We start from the raw sequence: 21,418 nt of genomic DNA, 5'->3' as shown, positions 1-21,418 counted from the left end.
TATGTAGCTCGGGATTTAACTGCTTAGACACAGTTAAACTCAAGGGAGAAATGAGATCACCAAAAGAAAAAGAAAGAAAAGAAAAAATTTCAGAATTCAGAGCCTTCAAAGCCACCATGTTTCATGGGTGGGATAACGATCTTGCAGAAGATAGTGGGCAGCATTCAGAGAGAAAGAAAATCAAATGGGAGAAGTGTCGCAGAAGCCAAAGAAATATATCACCAAAGAGGAAGGGGATGGTAAACAGCACCCAAAGATGCCAAGAAGCCAAGGATAATGAAAACTGAGAAAAGTCATTGGATTTAGCAGTTAAGAAATCACTGTTAACCTTGGAAGGACTACCCTGTGTTGTGGCAACAGAATTGGGATTTCAAGGCATTTAGAGATAATAAAGATATGAGGAGCTAATTGGGCAAGTGGATAGAGTGCTGGACCTGCAGTCAGGAAGAATCACAATTACCAGTGGTGTGACCCTGGGCAAGTCACTTCCCCTGTTTGCCTCAGTTTCCCCATCTGTAAAATAAACTGGAGAAGAAAAATGGCAAACCACACCAGCATCTTTGCCAAGAGCACCTCAAATGGAGTCACAGAGAGTCAGATACAACTGAAAAACTCAACTGAAAGGAGATGAGGAAATGAAGATCATACAGATGACACCTTTTAGGACTTTCCTAGAATGATACCTAATCGACTGAACTGAAATCTCATGAAGACCAAAATTCATTAATATTAATTGAAAAAACTGGACAGTTTTACTCTAAAAATGCAGTTAATGTTTTTCTTTTTAATTTTAAGTTGATAGTTTAACTGCTCACTATAGTTCTGATAATATAAGCTCCTTGCAAGGGCTTTCTCATTATTTATACTCAGAACTCCCAGAGTCTAGAACACTTCCTGGCACATAGTAGGTACTTATTTAATATGTGTGGCTTGATAGGATGATTAACATTCTTGGTTGTGAGAAGTATGAGGGAGGAAAAAATAAGTGGTTGGAAAACCAAGCAAGACTAATACCTTAATTATGTAGTATTTGCCAAGTTGCCTCACAACATAGTGGGGTGGGCAAGTGTGATCCCCATTTTACAGGTGTGCAAAGTGGGGCTCAATGTTTAAATGATTTGTCCCAAGGTAACACAGAACTGAGACTCATACATAAGTCCCTACTGAATACAAAATCCAAAGCCCTGGCTATGTAAAAATGAAGAAATTTAGTGTGGAATGGATGTTTATTTAGGTATTATTTCTAGAGAAGAGACAAGGAAGATAAATATGGTCAAGTCTCAAGGATAAATGCCAGTTTTCCTTTAATTTAACGTTTTGGGTAGTACCCCAGAACTATTTTGGGAGGGGTGTCAATGAGGGTTAAGTGACTTGCCAAAGGTCACATAGCTAGTAAACGTCAAGTGTCTGAGACTGCATTTGAACTCAGGTCCTCCTCAATCCAGGGTCAGCACTACCTAGCTGCCTCCAAGAACTATCTTTTTTGAAGTGCTGGGTGTGCAAAGATATAACTGCCCAACCTGAAGGAATCACAATTAGAAAGATTTGATAGAGGGCTGGACCTGAAATCAAGAAGACTCGAATATAAATCCTGTCTCAGACATTTCATAGCTTTATGACCCTGAGCAAGTCACTTAACCACCGAATCTCAGTTTATTCATCTGTAAAATGGAGTTAATAATAGCATCAACCTCCCAGGACTGTAAGGATCAAATAAGATAATATATGTAAAGTACTTTTCAAACCTTAAAGTGCTATAAAAATGCTAGCTATTATTATCATTACTACTATTATCCCACCACCACCACCACAAGCACCACTACCACTACTACTGCTGCTGCTGCTACTACTACTATTATTACAGTGCCAAGAAAAAGGTTGTGAATATCCCATCTTCCCACTGAAAACCAATGCAATCTGCTCTCTTGAGAAGCCTGAGACAAAGGACCAAAATGTTTAAAATATAAAGTAATCTCTCAAACAGGAAGCTTTTGGTTAAGATTTATAGATTTATAGGATCAGGGTGGCTAGGTGGCAAAGTGGATAAAGCACCAGCCCCAGATTCAGGAGGACTTGAGTTCAAATCTGGCCTCAGACCCTTGACACTAGCAGTGTGAGCCTGGGCAAGTCACTTAACCCTCATTACTCTGAAAAAAAAAGTTATAGGATCACCTTTCTCTTCATGATTACATGTGAAAAGGACACCTAAAGCATTCATACATACAAGGTCAGAACAATATGTTTCCAACATTTTTTCTCTGGTTTCTGCCACATGGAACTAATAAGAGGATGTTCACATTATCTATATTCTCAGGTTTAGCTGGGCAGTTCCTCTCTGTTCAAAGCTCCTTTGCAATGCAATAGGAGCTGTGTGTGGAAGGTATATTAGTTGTATAAAAAGGGCAAGAATCAAGTCACTTACATCTACCAAGGAAGGAATTTATGGGTTAGAATAGTACTACTGTAAGATGGTGCTCCATTCACCAATGTGAATTTAATAGCATTCACCTCCTTATTACTTGTCTTCAACCATTGCATAAAAACCCCAAAGAAAAGTTACCTATAAAATACCACTGGGCATGAAATTGAAAGCAAATGCAACCAAGCATCTTCCCACATTAAAGTAAATCTGATATGTAAAAGTATAGTCTACAACTGTCACATTATCTAAGCTTAAGTGAATGAGTTTAGAATGTTGTAGCAGACTTTTCTCTAGATAACTCTCCCAAGGGACTTCCCTGACATGTGACGTTCTCTGTTCCTGCTTCTCCCCATCTTTTAGCCATTAAAAACAAGTACTACACTTTAAGTTCTGGACCACCAGTGTGGACACACGTTTTCTTTTAGAAAATCAAGTCTTATTTATAAACCATTCCTAGCCCTCCACGTACCAAAGGAACAGATGGCTAACGTGACTTGCCTTTTTCAGCAAACGTATTGAAAAGAGGCTGGTAGTCATTAAGTGATGGCAAAAAAAACCTTCTTGAGATACGATATGGCAAAAAGTCAGAACCAAGAAAAAAGGTTTGAGTTCTTTTTTGGGGAGGTAGAGGCAGGGGGGAGACAAGGCGTCTGTATAACATTCTCCATCCTTGTCTTCATTGATACTACACTTTCCTGCATTAATAACTGCTTACAGACTGCTAACAACTACTTTCAGAAATCCTCATTTCCCAGATGAAGAAAATGGCTCCAAAAGGTTAAATGACTTGCAGTAAGTAAATTAGCAGTAAATGGTGGAGCTGGGAGTAAACTAGGATGTGATATGAGGCTTAGAAAAATTAAGGACAATAGCTAGCAATCCAATGGCTCCAATATGAAAAAATGTTTAGAGAGAATGCAAAGACTATTAACCATATTAAACAGGCACTGTTGCTATGCCACCCTTAAGGCTTTGGGTTTCTTCATCAAGTGGATACAAATAAGTATCCATTTCCTATGAATTATTCCACCTGTCATCTGGTAATGTCTATCCTGTTACATAGTGACCCTGCTACATAACATCCAAAGCCAGGGGATAAGAAGCCTGCTTCCCTAGAACTTCCCTAAAAATTGGGGAAAATGTGAATAGACTTGTTTAAGAGCAGATCATATATTAATCTATATTATTGCTTAATAATCCACATATCCAATAATTAAATTTAAATCAATAAGACATCTGCTGACATGTGCTAGTACCAAGGAGACAGACAAAGATGTATAAGACATATTTTCTGCCCTTAAAGAGGAATAAGACATCTTGATAAAAGAAATATATAGTGGGAAAGTATGGCATTTTAAATCCACTATCGGAGTTTATAGAAGGGATGGATCTCTTGTAGCTAGGGGAAACAAGGAAGACTTACTGGAGGAAGTAGAATTTGGTCTAAGCTTTAAGGGGCAGATGATATTTTAAGTGACAGAGATTACAGTGGGGGAGAGGGAAGCCAAAGGGTTGTACAAGTATGGGAGATCTTTTTTTGGGGGGGGGGGTTTGCAGGGCAATGGGGGTTAAGTGACTTGCCCAGGGAAATGGCCACTAGACCAGTCTGGATGTGACACTGGGAGAGAAGAGTTAGAACATACTATAGAGAGCCTCAAATGCAAAGAGAGAGCCAGTGAAAATTTCAAAACTGGGGAAAAACATGATGAGATGGATGTAGTGGGAAATACAAGGTGATCTGAAGGCTGCACTCAGAGATTATTGCAATAATTCCAACAACAGGTAGTGTGCATGCCCATTGATTGGGGAATAGCTCAACAAACTGTGGTGTGGGAATAAAATGAAATGTTACTGTGTTCAAACCAAAAATGAATATCAAGAATTCAGAGGAGCATAGAAAGACCCGTATGAACTGAGAGTGAATTCAACAAGGAAGCAGAACTGAGAAAACAATATATTCAATGACTACAACAATATAAATGAAAAGAGCAATAAACACAATAACAACAAAACTGAAGGCTGTGCAATTGATAATGACAAATCTAGTCTGGCCCTGGAGCAGAGCTGAGAAAATAAACCTCTTTTTCTTCCCTATGGATAGTAGGTTATTGGTATATAGAATACTCTGTGTACTGTTAGACATGGTTGAAGAGGTAGTTGCTTCTGCTGAACTGCTTAAAAAAAAACAAAAAAAACTTTGTTACAATACATAGCTTGCTGGGTAGAGGACAGGACAGGGATAGATCCAGAAATTTGTCAAAACACAAAATATCAATTAAAATGAGATTAACAAAATGGGTAGTGAGGACCTGAACAAGGCAATGGCAGTGTGAAAGGAGTGGAAAGAGTGTAAAGTTAGATGGGACTTAGCATCTGCCTGAGAAAAAGAACTGAAAAGAGTTTCATTTCACAGGTGAGGAAAAAAATACTAGAGAGAAGCTAAAGAGTCATACAAGTGATTCTGAAACACAGACTAATCTGGCAAATCATTCTTCTTTCATCAGTTCAGGTAGAAATTCACTGCAGAACCATTGTGATGACATTTGTCATAAGATGGTATTTCAGCAAAAACAGTCTTCTGATATTTAACTGCCTAATAGACCACATCATGTATTTTTTGGTTTTTTTCAAGTCTGACAGTTTCGATGTTTCCCAGTGATTAGAAATTCTTCTATTTGCCTGAAGATGAAGTCTAAGGCTTCACTAAGAGATGCATCCTGAGGAGTACCATGGAGAGTCCAGCTAGGACTTACCTGTCAGCCAACCTGAAGCATTACTCACCTGGAGGGTGGAGAGAGGGGCCACAAAGATGCTAGTCAAAACACTCAAGGCTCTGCCAGGCTATGGATAGCTACATGTTTTAAGATAACAGTGCCATGACTTGTGAGTGTTGCTAGTAAAAGGGCATCCGGGGTTATGGGAAATCTCCCATTTCCTTTCCTACTACGTACTACCCATTCAAGAATCTAGGCTGCCCACTCTGAGTTCCCTGTTTCCAATGAAACCAGCAAGAGCTACAACTGATGCTATTGGAGCCAATTTCATTTTCACTCCCCACTGGGCCACTAGGGAAGAGCTATATATAGAAGAAACAAGAGCAGAGTTCCATCAGCTCCATTGGAAGAGGAAGTAGAGAGGAATGAGGCACAGCTTGCTGTCTGCTCTCTCCCACCCCCTTTTCTCCTCCTTAGACCAGCTGTTACAGAGTGGTAACCTCTGAGGCCTGGCAGAAAGAGAATGATTCCAGAGAAGATGCCACTGGTTCTTAGTGCTGTCGAAGAGAAGCTGGATCCATGAAGCAGGTTAGGCTCTCACAGGGAGTTAAGAATAGACTAACATGGAGAGAATGTGGGAAGAGGAAAGAGAGGAGGAGGGGGAAAGAAAAAGAAGGGGGGGAGAAGGAAATGAGAGAGAGGAAGAGGGAGATCAAAAAGGAAAGGGAGAAGAAGAAGAAAGGGGAAAAGAAAGAAGAGAGGAAGAAAGAAAAAGGAAGGAGGGAAGCAAAGGGAAAGAGGGAGGAGGGGGAAAGGAAAGAGAGGAAGAGGAAAAGAAAGGAAGAGAGAAATGTCAAATAGGAAAAGTAGCAGTTAAGAGGTTATAGAGGGGGGCAGCTATGTGGTGTAGTGGATAGAGAACCAGCCTTGTATTCAGGAGGACCTGAGTTCAAATCTGGCCTCAGACACTTAACACTTACTAGCAGTGTGACCCTGGGCAAGTCACTTAACCCCAGTTGCCTCACCAAAAAAAAAAAAAAAAGAGGTTGTAGAGGACAAACACTATGAATAAAAGGAAACAGGTTAGTCCAATGCCAGTCTATTGCCCTAATCAAGGGAAAATTTGTTTGGCCATGATATAACACCAAGAGGGACGAAATTCCTGATAAGATATCAGTCTCTTCTCTAAGTGCTCAGGGAAGTGCTACCATGCAACTCAATAACCTCACCTCGTTACAAAGGAAGGAATTAGGAGGAACGAGGACCCAAAGCTCTTCAGGTATCCAGATTATGGCTGCATTCACATTTCTGAGACAACTAAGGAGGTGGTTGGGAATGAGTTAGAAATGAGGAGGGCATAAAGACTGTGAAAATCATGGGCTTGAGAGTAGTAAGAGCCCTTTGAACCGCCCTGGCCTCAAGCCCCTGAGAAAAGTATAAGGCACAAATTTAACTGAGGGACTTAGTAACACCCACCATGACCACAACCACCACTAATCACTCGCACTTTTGAAGCTTGTATAGTGCCTTACAGACATTCGATCACAACTCCAGTTGTGATGTATTATCATCCCCCTTTTGCCTATAGAGTATAAGCAATTTGTCCATGATCACCAAGCTAGGAGGTATCAAAAGTAGGATTAAAATCTAAGAACTCCAGATCCAAATCCATTATTCTTTCAATGACACTATGGTCTTCCAACCTAACAGATCTGATTCTTTAAACAAAAGAATAGACCTACGTCCAGGGTTCCCAGGACCTTGTCCCATCTTGCAATAGAGCTCTGTGCAAAACTGGTTTTGATAGGGCTAAGGGTTGCCTAACCAATATGATTTTATTTCAAATGAAAGGCCCAAAATAATCAAGAACACATTTTTTCCAAATGTATCAATTCCCAAATAAGACAAATTTGGTATAATTTAATATATGTGCTACCTAGTTAGATTAAAAAACCATTGGGGCAGCTAGATGGCTCAGTGGATAGAGCACTGGCCCTGGAGTCAGGAGTACCTGAGTTCAAATTCGGCCTCAGACCCTTAATACTTAACTAGCTGTGTGACCCTGAGCAAGTCACTTAACCCCACTTGCATCACTAAAAAAAAAAAAAAAAAAAGATTAAAAAGCCATTCATCCACTGGTATGGTCCCTGATGAGGATAACCCAAGATCCTAAATCCAAAAGCCTTGGGAGTACCAATCCTTAGCTGCTTAGGAGTAACTTGAAAGCAACAGAAATGCAGCTCAGAAACTGCTGCTGCAAGGTCCTACAGCTTTATCAATTGACAATCTATAAAAGAAAGGTCCTGTCTCCAAAATCTGTAGTACTGTCAAATAGTCCAATGTCAAAAACTGATATGATTTACCTATGAAAATGACATTAAAGAAGAACCATTAGCATCTTCTTTGTTGTTGCAGCCTAAAGACCAGGGGACTTTTCCATTTGATTTACAGCTGAATCCTCCCAGTTTTGTTGTCTCCCCCATCAGAATGTGAGCACCCTGAGACCTCACAAACTCCTGCTCTCCTCTCTGTCTGTCCAGCACTCAGCACAGTGCTCTGCAGCTGATAAAAATACTTGGTATGCTTCATTCATTCACCAAAGGTAGTTAACTTTTGTTTCCTCCATCAGACTGGAGAGAACTACTTTTCTGCTTTAGTGAAAAAATAAACAAACAAACAAACGAATGAATGAATAAATAAATAAATAAGTGTGGCATAATAAGGAAGCAAAGTATAATTGTAATCAAGGGGGAAGAAAACTAAGGAGAAATAACTTTGGAGTCATATCTTAACATTAATGATGGACACACACTGGACACACATTAGCAGAAAGGGCAGGATACTACAAGGGAGAGAAAGATGCTCTTGGAATCAGGACAACATAGATTCAAATCCCACCTTGCATATTTACTAGCAGTGTTCTTAAACTTCTCTGAGCTTCCATTGCTTCAGCTGTAATAATACCTGTTGTGTCTGCCTCAGAGAATTGTTTTAGGGCTTAATGGAGATATTAATGTAAGCTGTTTTATAGGCTTTAAAGCACTATATCAATTGTCATTGTTGTTGTTGCTAGAAAAGAGGAAAGGAAATTTCCATGTGGCCAATTACAGAATGAACAAAAGGCAGGAGACTGAATTTCCATGAGAGACCTGGAAGAGCCAAGTTAATGCATAGCTTTGAACAGTTTTCACTGTAGCACCATGATGCTACTAACAAATGTAACAAAAAATAGACATCTAAATAAAACTAAAGGCAAATTTTATTTCCACCTTAAAGTATGATAATTAAGAGAATCATTCAACCACAAAAGAAAGCCCAGACTTACCTTTCCCAAAGAAAAATTTCCGATAATAGTAGGCTCCAAGGTCAATGTGTTCTATGATGTAACGTTTCACTTTCTCTCTATGAATTGGCTGGTTTTCTCTTGGCACCTCCAAAACCGAAACACCTGCATTTGTGCAGTGGGAGCTGAGGGAGGACTCAAAGGAACAGCTTTCACCTGTAGTGGAAGAAGCTGAGTTCGCCCTAGAAAGTGCAATCCTTCTGTCTCCCTCCCCACCTGTCTCATTCCTGAAATAGGGACAACTCAGCACAAGGTCATTGCTTTTCCCATCCCCCTCATCTGCATCGAGGTTCTCCTTGGAGTTGAGATCCTCCTTGCTTCCCAAAGGAGATTCACAGTTTCCTGCCTGGCCTGTCGTCATCTGAGTCTGTGATGCTGCTGAAGCACCAGTGGTTATATTCTTTCTTTTCCCCACATTTGCCCTGGTAGCCATGGCTTCATTGATATTAAACAAAATGCTCTGGACATCATAATGTGCAAAACACTTCTGACAATTCCATGGGCGAATGCTCCTCTCAAGCCGACTCTCCTCCAGATCGGATGTGAATTTGAAAGTTTCATGCTCACTTTTGACAGTTCGCAGCTTACGGAAAAGAGATGTTTCCACTGACTCTGATTTTAATCTGCGTTTAAAGTTCTTTTCCCTGTCTCTTCCCATCAGCAGGGCATTGTCCATATATTCTAACCCTGAGATACGGACAAATTCTCCTCTGGAAATCTGTGCCGCGGCATGAAGACTGGGAGAGATTGTAGGGTCACAGTGGAAAAACTCAGGAAAGCCAAATGGGGCGAGAGCTTTGTGTTCATAATTGTCTACTCTATACCCTCTGAGCATTGCAAAAAAGTTTTCCCCTGATAAACCTTGCCTATCAATTGAAGAAGTGCTTCCATATTCCCTGTGTAGGGCTGCCCCCGTATTGGGGTTAACAGCGTTCTGGTCTAAGACATCTTCAGCATCTATGTCACTGATGGTGACATCGCTATTGCTTCTCTGCCTTATGGGGTGAAGGCCTCCTCTCTGTGGAGAATGGATAAAGATATCTCCTATTGTGTACTTGGTTTCTGCAAATTCTATATCAAGCTGTTCCTCTTGCTGCCCGTCACCCTGATCATTCTGTCCATTCTGCATGACTGCCGCTGCAACCGCAGTTTCATAAGTGGCTTGTGATCGACTCTCCCACAATGCCTTGCAACTTATCTCCTTAGAGCAGTCCTTCTTAGGAGGCCATTCAGATACCCTTGCTCTAACGCCCATTTTGGGCATAGCTGGCGTGCCATTCGCTGGACCCCCACTTTCACTGACATTCGAAACATTCAAAGATGTAGGAGGCCCCATGTTACCATTCAAAGCCTTAAATTTTCGAGCAAAATAATCATCTGACTGCATGGTGCGTGGCGAATCCTTAAACTTTGAAGAGGCTCTGCTGAACTGGCGCGTCTCTTCCTGGGACTGTCGTGGATCACTCATGTCCACTCACAGGCAAGTGTTGATGAGCCTTACCAGGAAGCCTGGTACCATAGTAATTACATTTTTATTTACAGCATAAATAAGCAGGGAGAGGTTGCTACCACATCAAATGCAGAGGAGGACTTCTCGAAGGGTTGTGTTTTGCCAGTTGGTGGTTTCGTTTTTCTTTATTGTCTATCTCTGTGTGTAAATACATATATGTATATATATATATGTATATATATATATATATATGTATATATATATATATACACACACATATATATTTTTTTTAACTAAGAGAGAAGAGTCATCAGAATATCAATTCTTCAAAGGCAAGAAAGAATCTCATCAACATCACTTGTGATGATTTTTTTAAATGTCCTCCCTGTTCGCTGGCGTTTGGCATGGCAACTGAACAAGAGTATTCTTTTACCTAAAACGAAAAGGCAAAAAAAAAAAAAAAAAACTACCATTAGCAATGGATATGTTACGTTTCAGGTTGAGAAAATCCTGTAATACTACAAATATTGTTTTTAATAAAACAGATGAAAACAATATAATGAATGATTGGTCACCTCACAGAATCTAAAAATAAAAAGTACCAGTCCTGCAAACCTCCCCATACATTTCTGCCATGGATCTTACATGAATTCTTTTAGGCTTCTGCTTCAGTTTTTCTCCCTCCAGAGTGGGCACAGTTTTCAACAGAATTGTAGAGGTAGAAGAGACCTCAGAAGTGACCTTGTCCAGTCTCTCTATACTACCTCCTTTCCGTCACAATATTTTATGAACTCAAGAGTTTGTACTTGTCAACTATTTTGTGCCTTCTAGAGGATCCAAACTAGCAAATTTCCTACCGCCCCCCCCCACCCCGCCCCGTCCCCCACCCAGCAGTCCTTCATTTCCAGTGACTGAACTGCTAGCTCAAAAGATTAATGTGGCGTTTTTCTGGTTTTTAAATTTACTTCATTGGTATAGGAGATTGCAGGGATCTATACTCTACTGAATCCCATTCACTCCCAATTCTAAAAAGAAAAAAGATACAATACTCTCAGACAGTTAGATGACAACTTAAAGTCTGCAAAGCACTGTTTTTGACTTTCTCATCTGTCTCTTATCATCCTACAAGGATTGCTATTCCCATTTTACAGATGAGGAAACAGAAAGGAGATATTAAGTGACTTTGGTATGGTTAAACAACAAAGAAGGGTCAGTGGAAGAATTCAAATTAAATTGTATTCCCAAATCCAGATCTGTGCTCTCTCTTACACCATCCTTGCTGTTGTTAAGTCATTTTAGTCGTGTTTGACTTTCACTGACCCCATTTGGGGTTTTCTTGGCAAAGATACTGGAGTGATTTGCCATTTCCTTCTCCAGTTCATTTGACAGATCAGGAACTGAGGCAGAGTTAAGTGACTTGTCCAGGGTCACACAGCTAGTAAGTGTCTTAGGCTAGATTTGAACTCAGGAAGATGAGACTTCCTAACTCCAGGCCTGGCAATCTATCCACTGTGCCACCTACCTGCCCATTACACCATATGCATGACCCTCCCAAAAAAAAGCAAAGCCCCAATGGAATCAGCAGGTGAAATAATAGTTTGATAATAAACCAAGAGAAAGCATGGATTCATATCTGAAAAGAAATTATAGACTCTGTCATGTTATGCTCATCTCAAGAGTGGTATAGAGAGAAGAATTGTACATCCAGTGGGGAATTTGGATTAAATAGTCTCTACACCTAAGGTTCTATGATTCACATCAGTATTTCAGAGCAAAAAGAGGCTACTTGGAATCCAAACCAATTTAAGAAGAAGCCCTTCCATAATATTCAAGCAGGCATCAAATCTTTCCTTGAAAACATCAAGTAAGGGGAATCTACTTCTTCCCAAGGCAACCCATTCCACTTTGGGGGGGGGTAACTTTCAACTGTTGGGGAGATCTGGCTTATTTGAACCTTATTTTCCTCATCTGTAAAATGGATATAACTTCTGCCCTGCCTACCTTACAGAGCTATTTTGAGGATCAAATGAGGTAAGTGAACCTTTGAAATTCAACACCCTATAATTAAAGCAGGTAACTAACCACATATGCATGTGCACAATTTTCATACACAGTATATTTTTGGTCACTAAAGGTAGACGACAGAAACATGACATCACGATGTCTCTACCTTTTCACCCGAAATATATTATTCTTCTAATTCTTCTGCTAATTTTAGCTGAGTTAAAAAAAAAAAGTTTAAGTAGAATACATTTCCCGGTTGGTGACAGTCTGAGAATTTAATTTGTTGGCTTATGAAGAAAAGAAGACATGGCAGTTTCTCTGGTGATGGTGGTGGTATGACCATTTTTTCTCTCTGTCACAAGGAAAGGAAAAATTACTTGGGGAATTTCAAAATCTTAACTGCCTTAACAGCCTAAGAATTGCCTCTAATTGGCTCTTAGAGGGTTAGGAACAAATGTATGGTGTCTTATACTGGGGATTAAGATGGGGGAAGGGAGGAGATACTTTGTTGTAAGAGTTTCTTGTCTTCTTTAACCTCCCCTACCTATTATGAAAATGTAGCATTAAGTCTGGAAAAGGTCTACATACTGTCAAGTCCCATAGAAGCTTTTCTTCCTTCGGCAATCAGGGAAACCATGATGATCTTTTAGGATGTGGCAAACAAAGATGAATGAGTAGTCAGAAGCTGTTACACAGTCAGAATAATATGAAGTCAATCTAGATGAACAATCCCACGGTTTACTGTGGAGTGAGGAAGAGGGGAGGGAGATAACTATACACTCTCCATCTGGCTCAGCTCTATTGTAATGAAGGAATTGCTGATATTTAAAAGGCTCAGGGATGATTTTGAAAGGAAAAAAAAATGCTTCCCGCCATCACCACCAATAGCCCTCTCACAAAATCATCCCAGAGAAAGAGAGGAAGTGAAGACTGAGGAACATAAAGGAAACTATCTTTCTAGGAGCTTTCCGTGGTCAATAAATACTTGCTGATCGATTGTATTAATGTTCTATATGATCTAAGTGCCCCACAGACAATTTCTGCTTCTTACACAATACTTAACAATTATGTTTCACAATTATCTTTCATCCTCGATGTAGCACTAAGTGGGTGCATAGTAAGTACTGATACTCCTTTTTAGGGATCTAGCATAATTTGTAGAAAACTCAGACACATCCAATTTCATGTGACTGAACTAGGCAACCAGAAGAAATAGTTAATTTCTAATAACCAGCTGCCAATTATAATGAAGTATTAATTAATCAATCAATAAACATTTATTAAGGACCTACTATGTGCCAGGTATTTACTATGTATAAAGAACTGTGCTCTGATGGATAAGAGGGAATGATAAATGAAACCTCAAGAAGATGAAAAACCTATCAATTAACTTCTCTTCCACATGACTAGGAAACAAATTTAATCTGATAGACAATTAAGTTTGGCCACATCTTTCTTCATTGACTCCCCACCTGCCTCTAACCAACCCTCTCTAGAGCTTACTAAAAGAGAAATTAGAAGTGAAATTCGAAGTAAAAAGAATATTCCCTATAGTACCTCCCTCTAATGTTACTATAATCTTATTTGTACCCATGCACACTTTCAAATCTCTAGTTTCTAGATCCTGGCATAGTTACATATGACTATAATAGTCCCATACCTAAATGTCTTATGGCTGAAAAAATGAGTGGGAGTCTCTAACAGGTTTTAGAGGCAAGGAATAAATCACTGCAAGGTTCTTTCTAAAAACAAAAACCCCTCATCATCATTTTAAGTTTGTAGCTAATTTCACTACAAAATTAAAAGTTATAAATTTGTCACTGGGGGTATTCCCTCCACTGATTCTCAGAACTCTGTAACTTAGTAGCACATCTTCAAGACTTGTGGCTGAAAAATTCATCACTCTAGAGCCAACCTAGTGATGAGCCAATCTAAACTCTACTGTACTGCTGCCAGACCTGTACACTAAGCCAGCTTTCCCTTGTGGTGACAAGAGCAGGATTTCAATAATGATTCAAGAGGTCAATTTTGCATCTCATAAAAGATGTAACAGCATACACATGTCATCAAATTAAACGGAAAGAACTACTCCGGTTCCCTCTTCTCACTACAAAGATGAAAGACTACAGAAGGAGAATGTTGGGTACACTGCCAGATATGGTTGAATGTTTAGTTGTTTTTCCTATATTAAAAGGGAGGTTTAATGTAGAGAGAGCATGTTTGGGGATCAATAAAACTTACACCAAAAAAGGGGTGGAAATAGAGAACTGGTAGATGGATAAGACACTCAAAGAATAATCTTTTTTTTTCTTTTCTTTTCTTTTCTTTTTTTTTTTTAGTGAGGCAATTGGGGTTAAGTGACTTGCCCAGGGTCACACAGCTAGTAGGTGTTAAGTGTCTGAGGCCGGATTGGAACTCAGGTACTCCTGACTCCAGGGCTGGTGCTCTAGCCACTGCGCCATCTAGCTGCCCCAAGAATAATCTTAAAGTACCTGGGGAGGTGAAATGAAGGCATATGGAAGTAGCATTATATAAAGCAGATTGGGTTCAACATACAGAATCAAACATTCATCCAAAAAAAAATTTAAAAGGAAATTAAGTAGAAGATAAAAAACAATATCAGAACACAATGGTATTTAAACAAAATTTTAATCAAATTTTAGTGAGTCTGCTGGTTGGCATCATAAATATAATTATACCAGTAATCAAGATTAGAGTCAATGACTCTAAGGCAGTATGGAGCATAAATAACACAGGGAGTGAGTACTAGGAAGGAAAGGGGAGGGAAGAAAGACGGGGGAGTCAGAATTAAGGACTGAACAAATTTAAAGACAGTAGAAGATAACCAGAGGTTGACACCGAAGATGATGAATGAGAGTACATGCAAGGAAGCACACTTGAAGATCAAGAAGTTAGCTAGTTATCATAGAGTTAAGACTTGTTTCCATATGAGGCCATGTTTCTCTGACAGTGGGGAATAGGTGTGTGGCTTATCTATCCACTTAATCTCCCCTGTGACAAAAAGCATCTACAGGAAAGATGAATAGCCAGGCTTGGAGATTCAAGTTGTGTTAATAGAATACAGTGAAACCAAATGGCCTTTGCAAAGATTTAATTCAAGGAACATGTATAAATGTGTTTTGCGTATAAAGCGCTATGCTAAAAACTAGAAGAGATTCCAAGTTTAAGACAGATACAGTCACTGACCTAAGATCATTATCAGATACAAGATTACAATAAGCGTATTACAAAGTGCCAAAACCAAGGGTTCTGTGACATCATAGGAAAAGGTTAATACCAAAAGTAAATAACATGTGAAATTGAGCTGTAAACGATGATTAAGGAATAGTTTTGAAAAGAAGAAACAAATTACCAACAAACGTGAAAAAAAGAGTATTTGAAAAAGATGAGAAATGCACATTTCTAAAACATCCCTATGATCACAGTTATCACAATATTAGGTAACATTTATATAGCGCTTCAAAGTTTCCAATGTGCTATACAATCTTATCTATAACATGCATGTTATATATCTGCCTGTAACATACACACGTGCATAACATATATATCTATGTAAACAATCTTATTTGATCCTAAAAGTCCTGTGAGGTAGGTACTTTTATTCCCATTTCACAGATGAGGAAACTGAGGCTGAAAGAAGTTAAGTGACATGACTAGTGTCTGCATCAGAATTCGAATTCAAGTCTTTCTAACTCCAAATCCAATAGTTTATCTACTAGGTGTTTCAAGGTATCACTTCAAACACATGGCAAAAATGGCAGAAGATGGAAATAGCAATGTTGGAGTTGCTTTAGGAATACAGGTACAATAATTTACTGCTTGTGGAGCTATGAATTGGTTTAATTGCTGTCAAAGAATTTGGAATTGTCTAGCAAAGTTACTAAATCATCTCATACCTGTTGTGATTTAGGAATCCCACTATGGGGTTTATCTCCCTCCACAGGGAGTCAGTGAAAGAAAGACTGGGCCCACGTGTACCAAAAAATTTATAGCAACACCATTTGTAATAGTAAAAAGATAGAAATAAATTCTGTGTTAACATTTGAGTGAACAGCTGAACAAACTGTAGTAGGTGAATATAATGAAATACTATTGTACCACAAGGCAAAGAGGTAGTATTTGGCCTTGAAGCTAGGAAGATGTGAGTTCCAGTTCTGCCTCTTATATATACTTGCTACGTGACCATAGACAAGTCACGTAATATCTTAATACTCTAGGTAGTTCTCTAAGATGACATGACACAGAGAAATTGAAGACTAGCATCTGTAGGAGATTTTCTCACCAAGTTCCCCATAGCAACATAATCACACATCTAGTCCCTACACCTATCACAAGGAATATTAGTAGAAATAATTCAGGGAAATTTAGAAGATGATTATGAAATAACCTAAGGGGGGAAAAAACCCTAGAACCTTTAATGACAACAATGATGCAAAAGAAAACAGCAGGTCAAAAGAAAAAACAATGATAGTTCATGATGTAAAATGTGAATCCTTTGTTAAGAAGTAAGCTACAGGGGGCAGGTAGGTGGCACAGTGGATAAAGCACTGGCCCTCGATTCAGGTGAACCTGAGTTCAAATCGGCCTCAGACGCTTGACACTTACTAGCTGTATGACCCTGGGCAAGTCACTTAACCCTCATTGCCCCACAAAAAAATAAATAAATAAAAGTAGTAAGCTACAGAAATGAAGTTACATATAATATCAAATGCAAGCACTATAGTACAATTTCCTGGCTATGTGTGGGTATTTGTGTACACAAGTAGGCTTACATGTATATTTAAAAGGTGGGGCAGCTAGGTGGTGCAATCGATAAAGCACTGGTCCTGGATTTAGGAGGACCTGAGTTCAAATCCAACCTCAGACATTTGACACTTGCTAGCTGTGTGACCCTGAGCAAGTCACTTAACCTTCACTGCTCTATTTTTTAAAAATGTTAATGAGAAAATAAGTGTATATTTAAAAGGAACATATGATAGGAACCAGTGTTTAATGTGAAGTGATTGATAAGGCAAAGCAAAATGCACCCCCCATGAAGTACCATAGCATTTGTTTGATTCCCTCAGTCTCCCTACCAAAGGGCCAAAAGGAATTTAATTGATGAAATAGGGAAGAATATATTCCAGGTATAAAGAATGTCCTCTTGAGAAAAGGGAGAGAGACACCAAGTACCTAGTGTGCTCTAGGGAGAGTTAGTAGGCCAATTTAGCCAGAATACAGAGTGTAAGAGGGGGATAATGTGAGGAAAGGCTAGCAAAGTAGGGTGGCCACAACACACTGTTGAGGCACTCTAATGCCAGGAGGAAGGATCTACACTTTAGTTAGACTCATGAGAGTCACCAAGGTGTTTTCGTTTGTTGGTTTGTTTTTAAGTAAAGAAGGGAAATCTCTAGACTTATGCATAAGAAAGATGATTCTGTAAACAGCAGGAAGAAAGGATGGGGTAGAGAGAGGGAGAGTAAAGACACTAAGTCCTATTAGACAATGTAGGGGTCCACTGCTGTTTAGCTGTTTCAGTCATGTCCTCATTTGGGATTCTCTTGGCAAAGATACTAGAGTGGTTTTGCATTTCCTTCTCCGGCTCATTTCACAGATGAAGAAACTGAGACAAACAAGATTAAGTGACTTGCCCAGGGTCACAAGCTAATTAATAAGTTTCTGAGGCCAGATTTGAACTCAGGAAGATGGGTCTTCCTGACTTCAGGCCAAATGCTCTATCTACTGTGTCACCTGGCTGCCCATGTAGTAGTCCAGGTAAGTGGTAATGAGAGCCTAGACTAAGACAGTAGTTGTATGAATGGAACAGACATTGTGAAATGTGAATCAAAAGAACCTAGATACTAGGGGTGAAGGAGAGAGATGAGAAAAAAAAAATAGCCCTAAACTTGCAAATAGAAGAGACTAAATAAATGGTGATGTCACAGAAAGACAGTGAAGTCAAAAAAGAAAAAGCAAAGGTTTAGGGGAAAAATAGACTGTTTGGAAACATTGACTCATAAGTATTACTAGGACTTCCAAGTGATATTCTGAAGGTGGGTAGAGAAATGATTCTGGAGCTCTGAAGAGAAGACAGACATGGAGAATAAATTTGGGAGCCATCAGAACAGAGGTGGTAGCCAAAGCTGAGAGAGTGAATAAAGTACCCAAAAGAGAAATATGGAGACTAGGCAGGAGCCAAGGAGAGAGTCTTGGGAAAACACTTACCTTAAGATGAAGCAAAAGGAAGAACTAGTGAACAGAGAAGGGCTTAAAGCGATCAAAGCAATCACTATAGCAAAGGACTACAACCAACTAGGTTAGTTAATCAAATGAAAAATGCTGGAGAAGCACCACATATAGAACAAAGTTTGAAAAAGTAGAGATACAGATACCAAGTAAGAATTTTGTTTTCAAAATTGAACCCAAGGTTGGCCCTAAAAAAGAGATGAGATGCATTTTCTGCCCTTCTTTGCACAGGTAGGGGGCTATTGGTTTGGAATGTTGCACATACTGTCAGACTTAGCTAATGGTTTGGTTATTTTTATGGAACCATTTTTCCCCCCACAGAGATGACTCTAGTTACAGGGAGCAGGAAAGGATATATTCAGAAATGAAGGTGGTGACAAAACAAAAGGTAGCAATAAAAATCTTAAAGAATTTTATTTTTACCCCATCACAATGGATACAGGATGTGCTTGTCATTCATTCATAGTTCAAACAACATAGGAAACTGTGCCAGTTCAAAGTCAGGTCAACAGATTGTATTGGTCTTATTAACCCTGTCTCTTCCCTTCTTCAGTTTTCTGCAGTTGTGTTTGCATGTTCCTACACAAGGAAAGCCATCTTTTTAGGAATGTAATGCATAAACTGGTTACAGGTAGGATGCACACATCTCAATACACTCAAACTTTTAGCCAATCTATTCAATACCAGAGTGATTTCTTTAGGTTCCAAGAACAGTGGAGTTAGGGAACAGGAACAACAGACACCTTATAAGTAAGTGATTCATGTTCTATCAAGAATTCACTGCCATGGACATAACCCCATTTTCTGCGAATTCAACAAAAGACCTTAATATTTATCTTTCAAAAAAGCAGATAAAACAGGCGGTGGTCCATTCATATGATTTTTTTCCCACTGGAAAATTCCATTATTGCATTTAACTATAACTTAATTAATATAACTTCTAATAAAAATTGATATTCCTAAAAAGTTAGGTATATTTGGATTAGTTTTCATGGACATAATCAGCCCTGCAGTATATACCAATCCTTGTAATATCAGATTGTTACCTAATCACTTCTCTACTAAATATAAAATTCAAGTTTTTCCAGTCTAAGACAGACCCTTCTTTCTCCACCTCATTCTACCTCCAAGGGAGAAAAGGGGAAATGAGGAGTGTCGGAAATAGTTTGTATTCATTATCTAGGAGTCAAAGAATGTCATGGTCTTTTATTCAGCACACTCTCCAACACAGAGACACACACAGACTCTCCCCGCCCCTCTCTCCCCCCCCATTCCTTCCTTCCCCTCCTTCTCCTCTCCTCTCTTTTTCTTCCCTCTCAGGATAGAGACCTGTTCCCAAACATGGTCAAGAAAAAAAAAGATGGACTGAATGGCTACACGGCTGCATATCTACTGCCAATTCTGCCTAATGGGCTTGCTGCATGTTATGCAAATAACTCTTAAGTTCCTTCCACTGAAGCTACAAAGGCTTCCTTCTGAGCTAAGCCCAGCAGCTGGTTCATTTGCTAGGGCTTCGTTCACTTTAAGATGGCACACTGCCAAGCTCCCCGGGAGGCTGGCTATATGCCCATGAATGGTTCAGTTCCAAAACAGGATGGCAAATGGAAACTGTACAATTGGATGACCCTGTCAAAATGAGGCCACTGGACACCCCTACTTCACATCAGAACTGGAAAATGTATCTGAAAAATCCAAAAGGACATTTCTGGGGCTTTTTTTGTCCTTTAAAAAAGGGAGAAGGGGATTAGAAATATATCCCTCCTCTCTTCCTCCTTCTCCTACCTCCCTTTCTCACCTACATTATATCTTTTTCTCATTTTAACAGACTAGATAATTTGCTTGTGAAGGCTTTAATCTCTCAATTTGAGAATTCATTAACAATGACAGGGCATTTTCCTTTCTTTTAAGAACAGGGGTTCTTAACTTTTTTGTTGTTGTTATGGGCTGCTTTGGCAGTATGGTGAGGCCAATGGACCCCTCTTTAGACTATTAATTTTAAATGCATAAAGTATAACACACAGAATCACAAAGGAAATCAATTAAACTGAAAGTCAGTTATTTATTTATTTATTTTTAAGATCACAGAACTCAGGTTAAGACTCCCTGTGTTATAAAGAAAAATTCAAGAGCCAAAGAGAGAATATGGAACTAAGAAGGTCAGGGGTGAAACTAATTCAAGGTTGGGTTCTACTTAGTAACTGACCAATTTCACTATGCAACCAAGGTTTGACAAGATAGTAACACTTCACTGAAGACAAAAGTAAATTTCCAGTCCTACTAGTACTTAAAGCCCTATGTACTGTTCATTTTTTCCCCAGAGAAAAAGACCTCTAACTGCCAAGGGGGAAAAGCTGCTTTAGGAACAACTTAAGTACATGAGTTCCCAAGGTTATTAGGAGTGATAAGTCAAATTCTGTGCCAAGAGAGATGACCTTATCAGGGCCTCAAGTACTCTGCCAGTTAATTTCCTGAACAGAGATGCTGACCTCCTTCCCAACAAAGTTCCTCTCCTGCCCAGCCTATGCCAAACTATGTAATCTGGAGTGGGAAACTGGAAGCTGTTATTTATTTTAGAATGGCCATTCATTGTACTGTGCTTCACAGAATATTTAAAAATAAGAAGGATCTGTATATATCTATTACTAAGTTAAGCTCAGTGTTGTTTCCTTCTTTACTTTTCTTACCATCCACAAGGGTATAAAACCATATTATTTGTATTTTTCAGTCTTTTTGGCTCCTTCTCACAAAATCAAAATGCAGTGACCAGCTAGCCAGTCAACAAGCATTTATTAAGCACCTACTATGTGCCAGGCACTATGCTAAGCACTCCTGTCTAAGACCACCACCATTCAGTTAGGCATTCTGATAAGCTCCATAATGAACTCATAAGATCTCACACGCTCTGAATGATGACGTCCAGTTGGGAAGAGATGGAAGATATAGGGCAATGGCAGATAAAGTGCTCAACAATCATGGAGGAATTGGAGAATTTTAGAGTGAGTGGGGAAACAAGGATTTTGTTCTCATGCAAATGATCTTGGAAAGAAATGGAGAAAAATTTGATATTTAAGCATAATTATCTTTAAATAAAATGTTTTTCAAAGTTTTCCATGAGACATCAGTGAGTCTTTAAGGCTAATATTGTAGCTATAATTGAGCCACTTATCAGTATTGCAGCTGTAGCAAATGGATTGAAGACCACACAATGCACAAATTATGAATCCAATTCGAGAAAAAAA

The 21,418-nt window shown here is 39.2% G+C and overlaps 1 protein-coding gene across 7 annotated transcripts in view; it reads right to left on the bottom strand.

Moving 5' to 3' along the window:
- Positions 1-21,418, bottom strand: part of SIPA1L2 (signal induced proliferation associated 1 like 2) — a 270,170-nt gene that overhangs the window by 124,650 nt on the left and 124,102 nt on the right. For all 7 annotated transcript variants that reach the window (XM_044002459.1, XM_044002462.1, XM_044002465.1 and 4 more), the window contains exon 3: positions 8,462-10,362. In XM_044002459.1, coding sequence (XP_043858394.1) covers positions 8,462-9,947 — 1,486 coding nt within the window. In that variant the 5' untranslated portion in view covers positions 9,948-10,362. The remainder of the gene's footprint in view (positions 1-8,461; positions 10,363-21,418) is intronic.

Source organism: Dromiciops gliroides, chromosome 4, assembly GCF_019393635.1.
Source record: "Dromiciops gliroides isolate mDroGli1 chromosome 4, mDroGli1.pri, whole genome shotgun sequence".
Classification (NCBI taxonomy): domain Eukaryota; kingdom Metazoa; phylum Chordata; class Mammalia; order Microbiotheria; family Microbiotheriidae; genus Dromiciops; species Dromiciops gliroides.
Note: the sequence above shows the minus strand (reverse complement) of the source record. Positions and strands in the feature narration are given on the sequence as shown.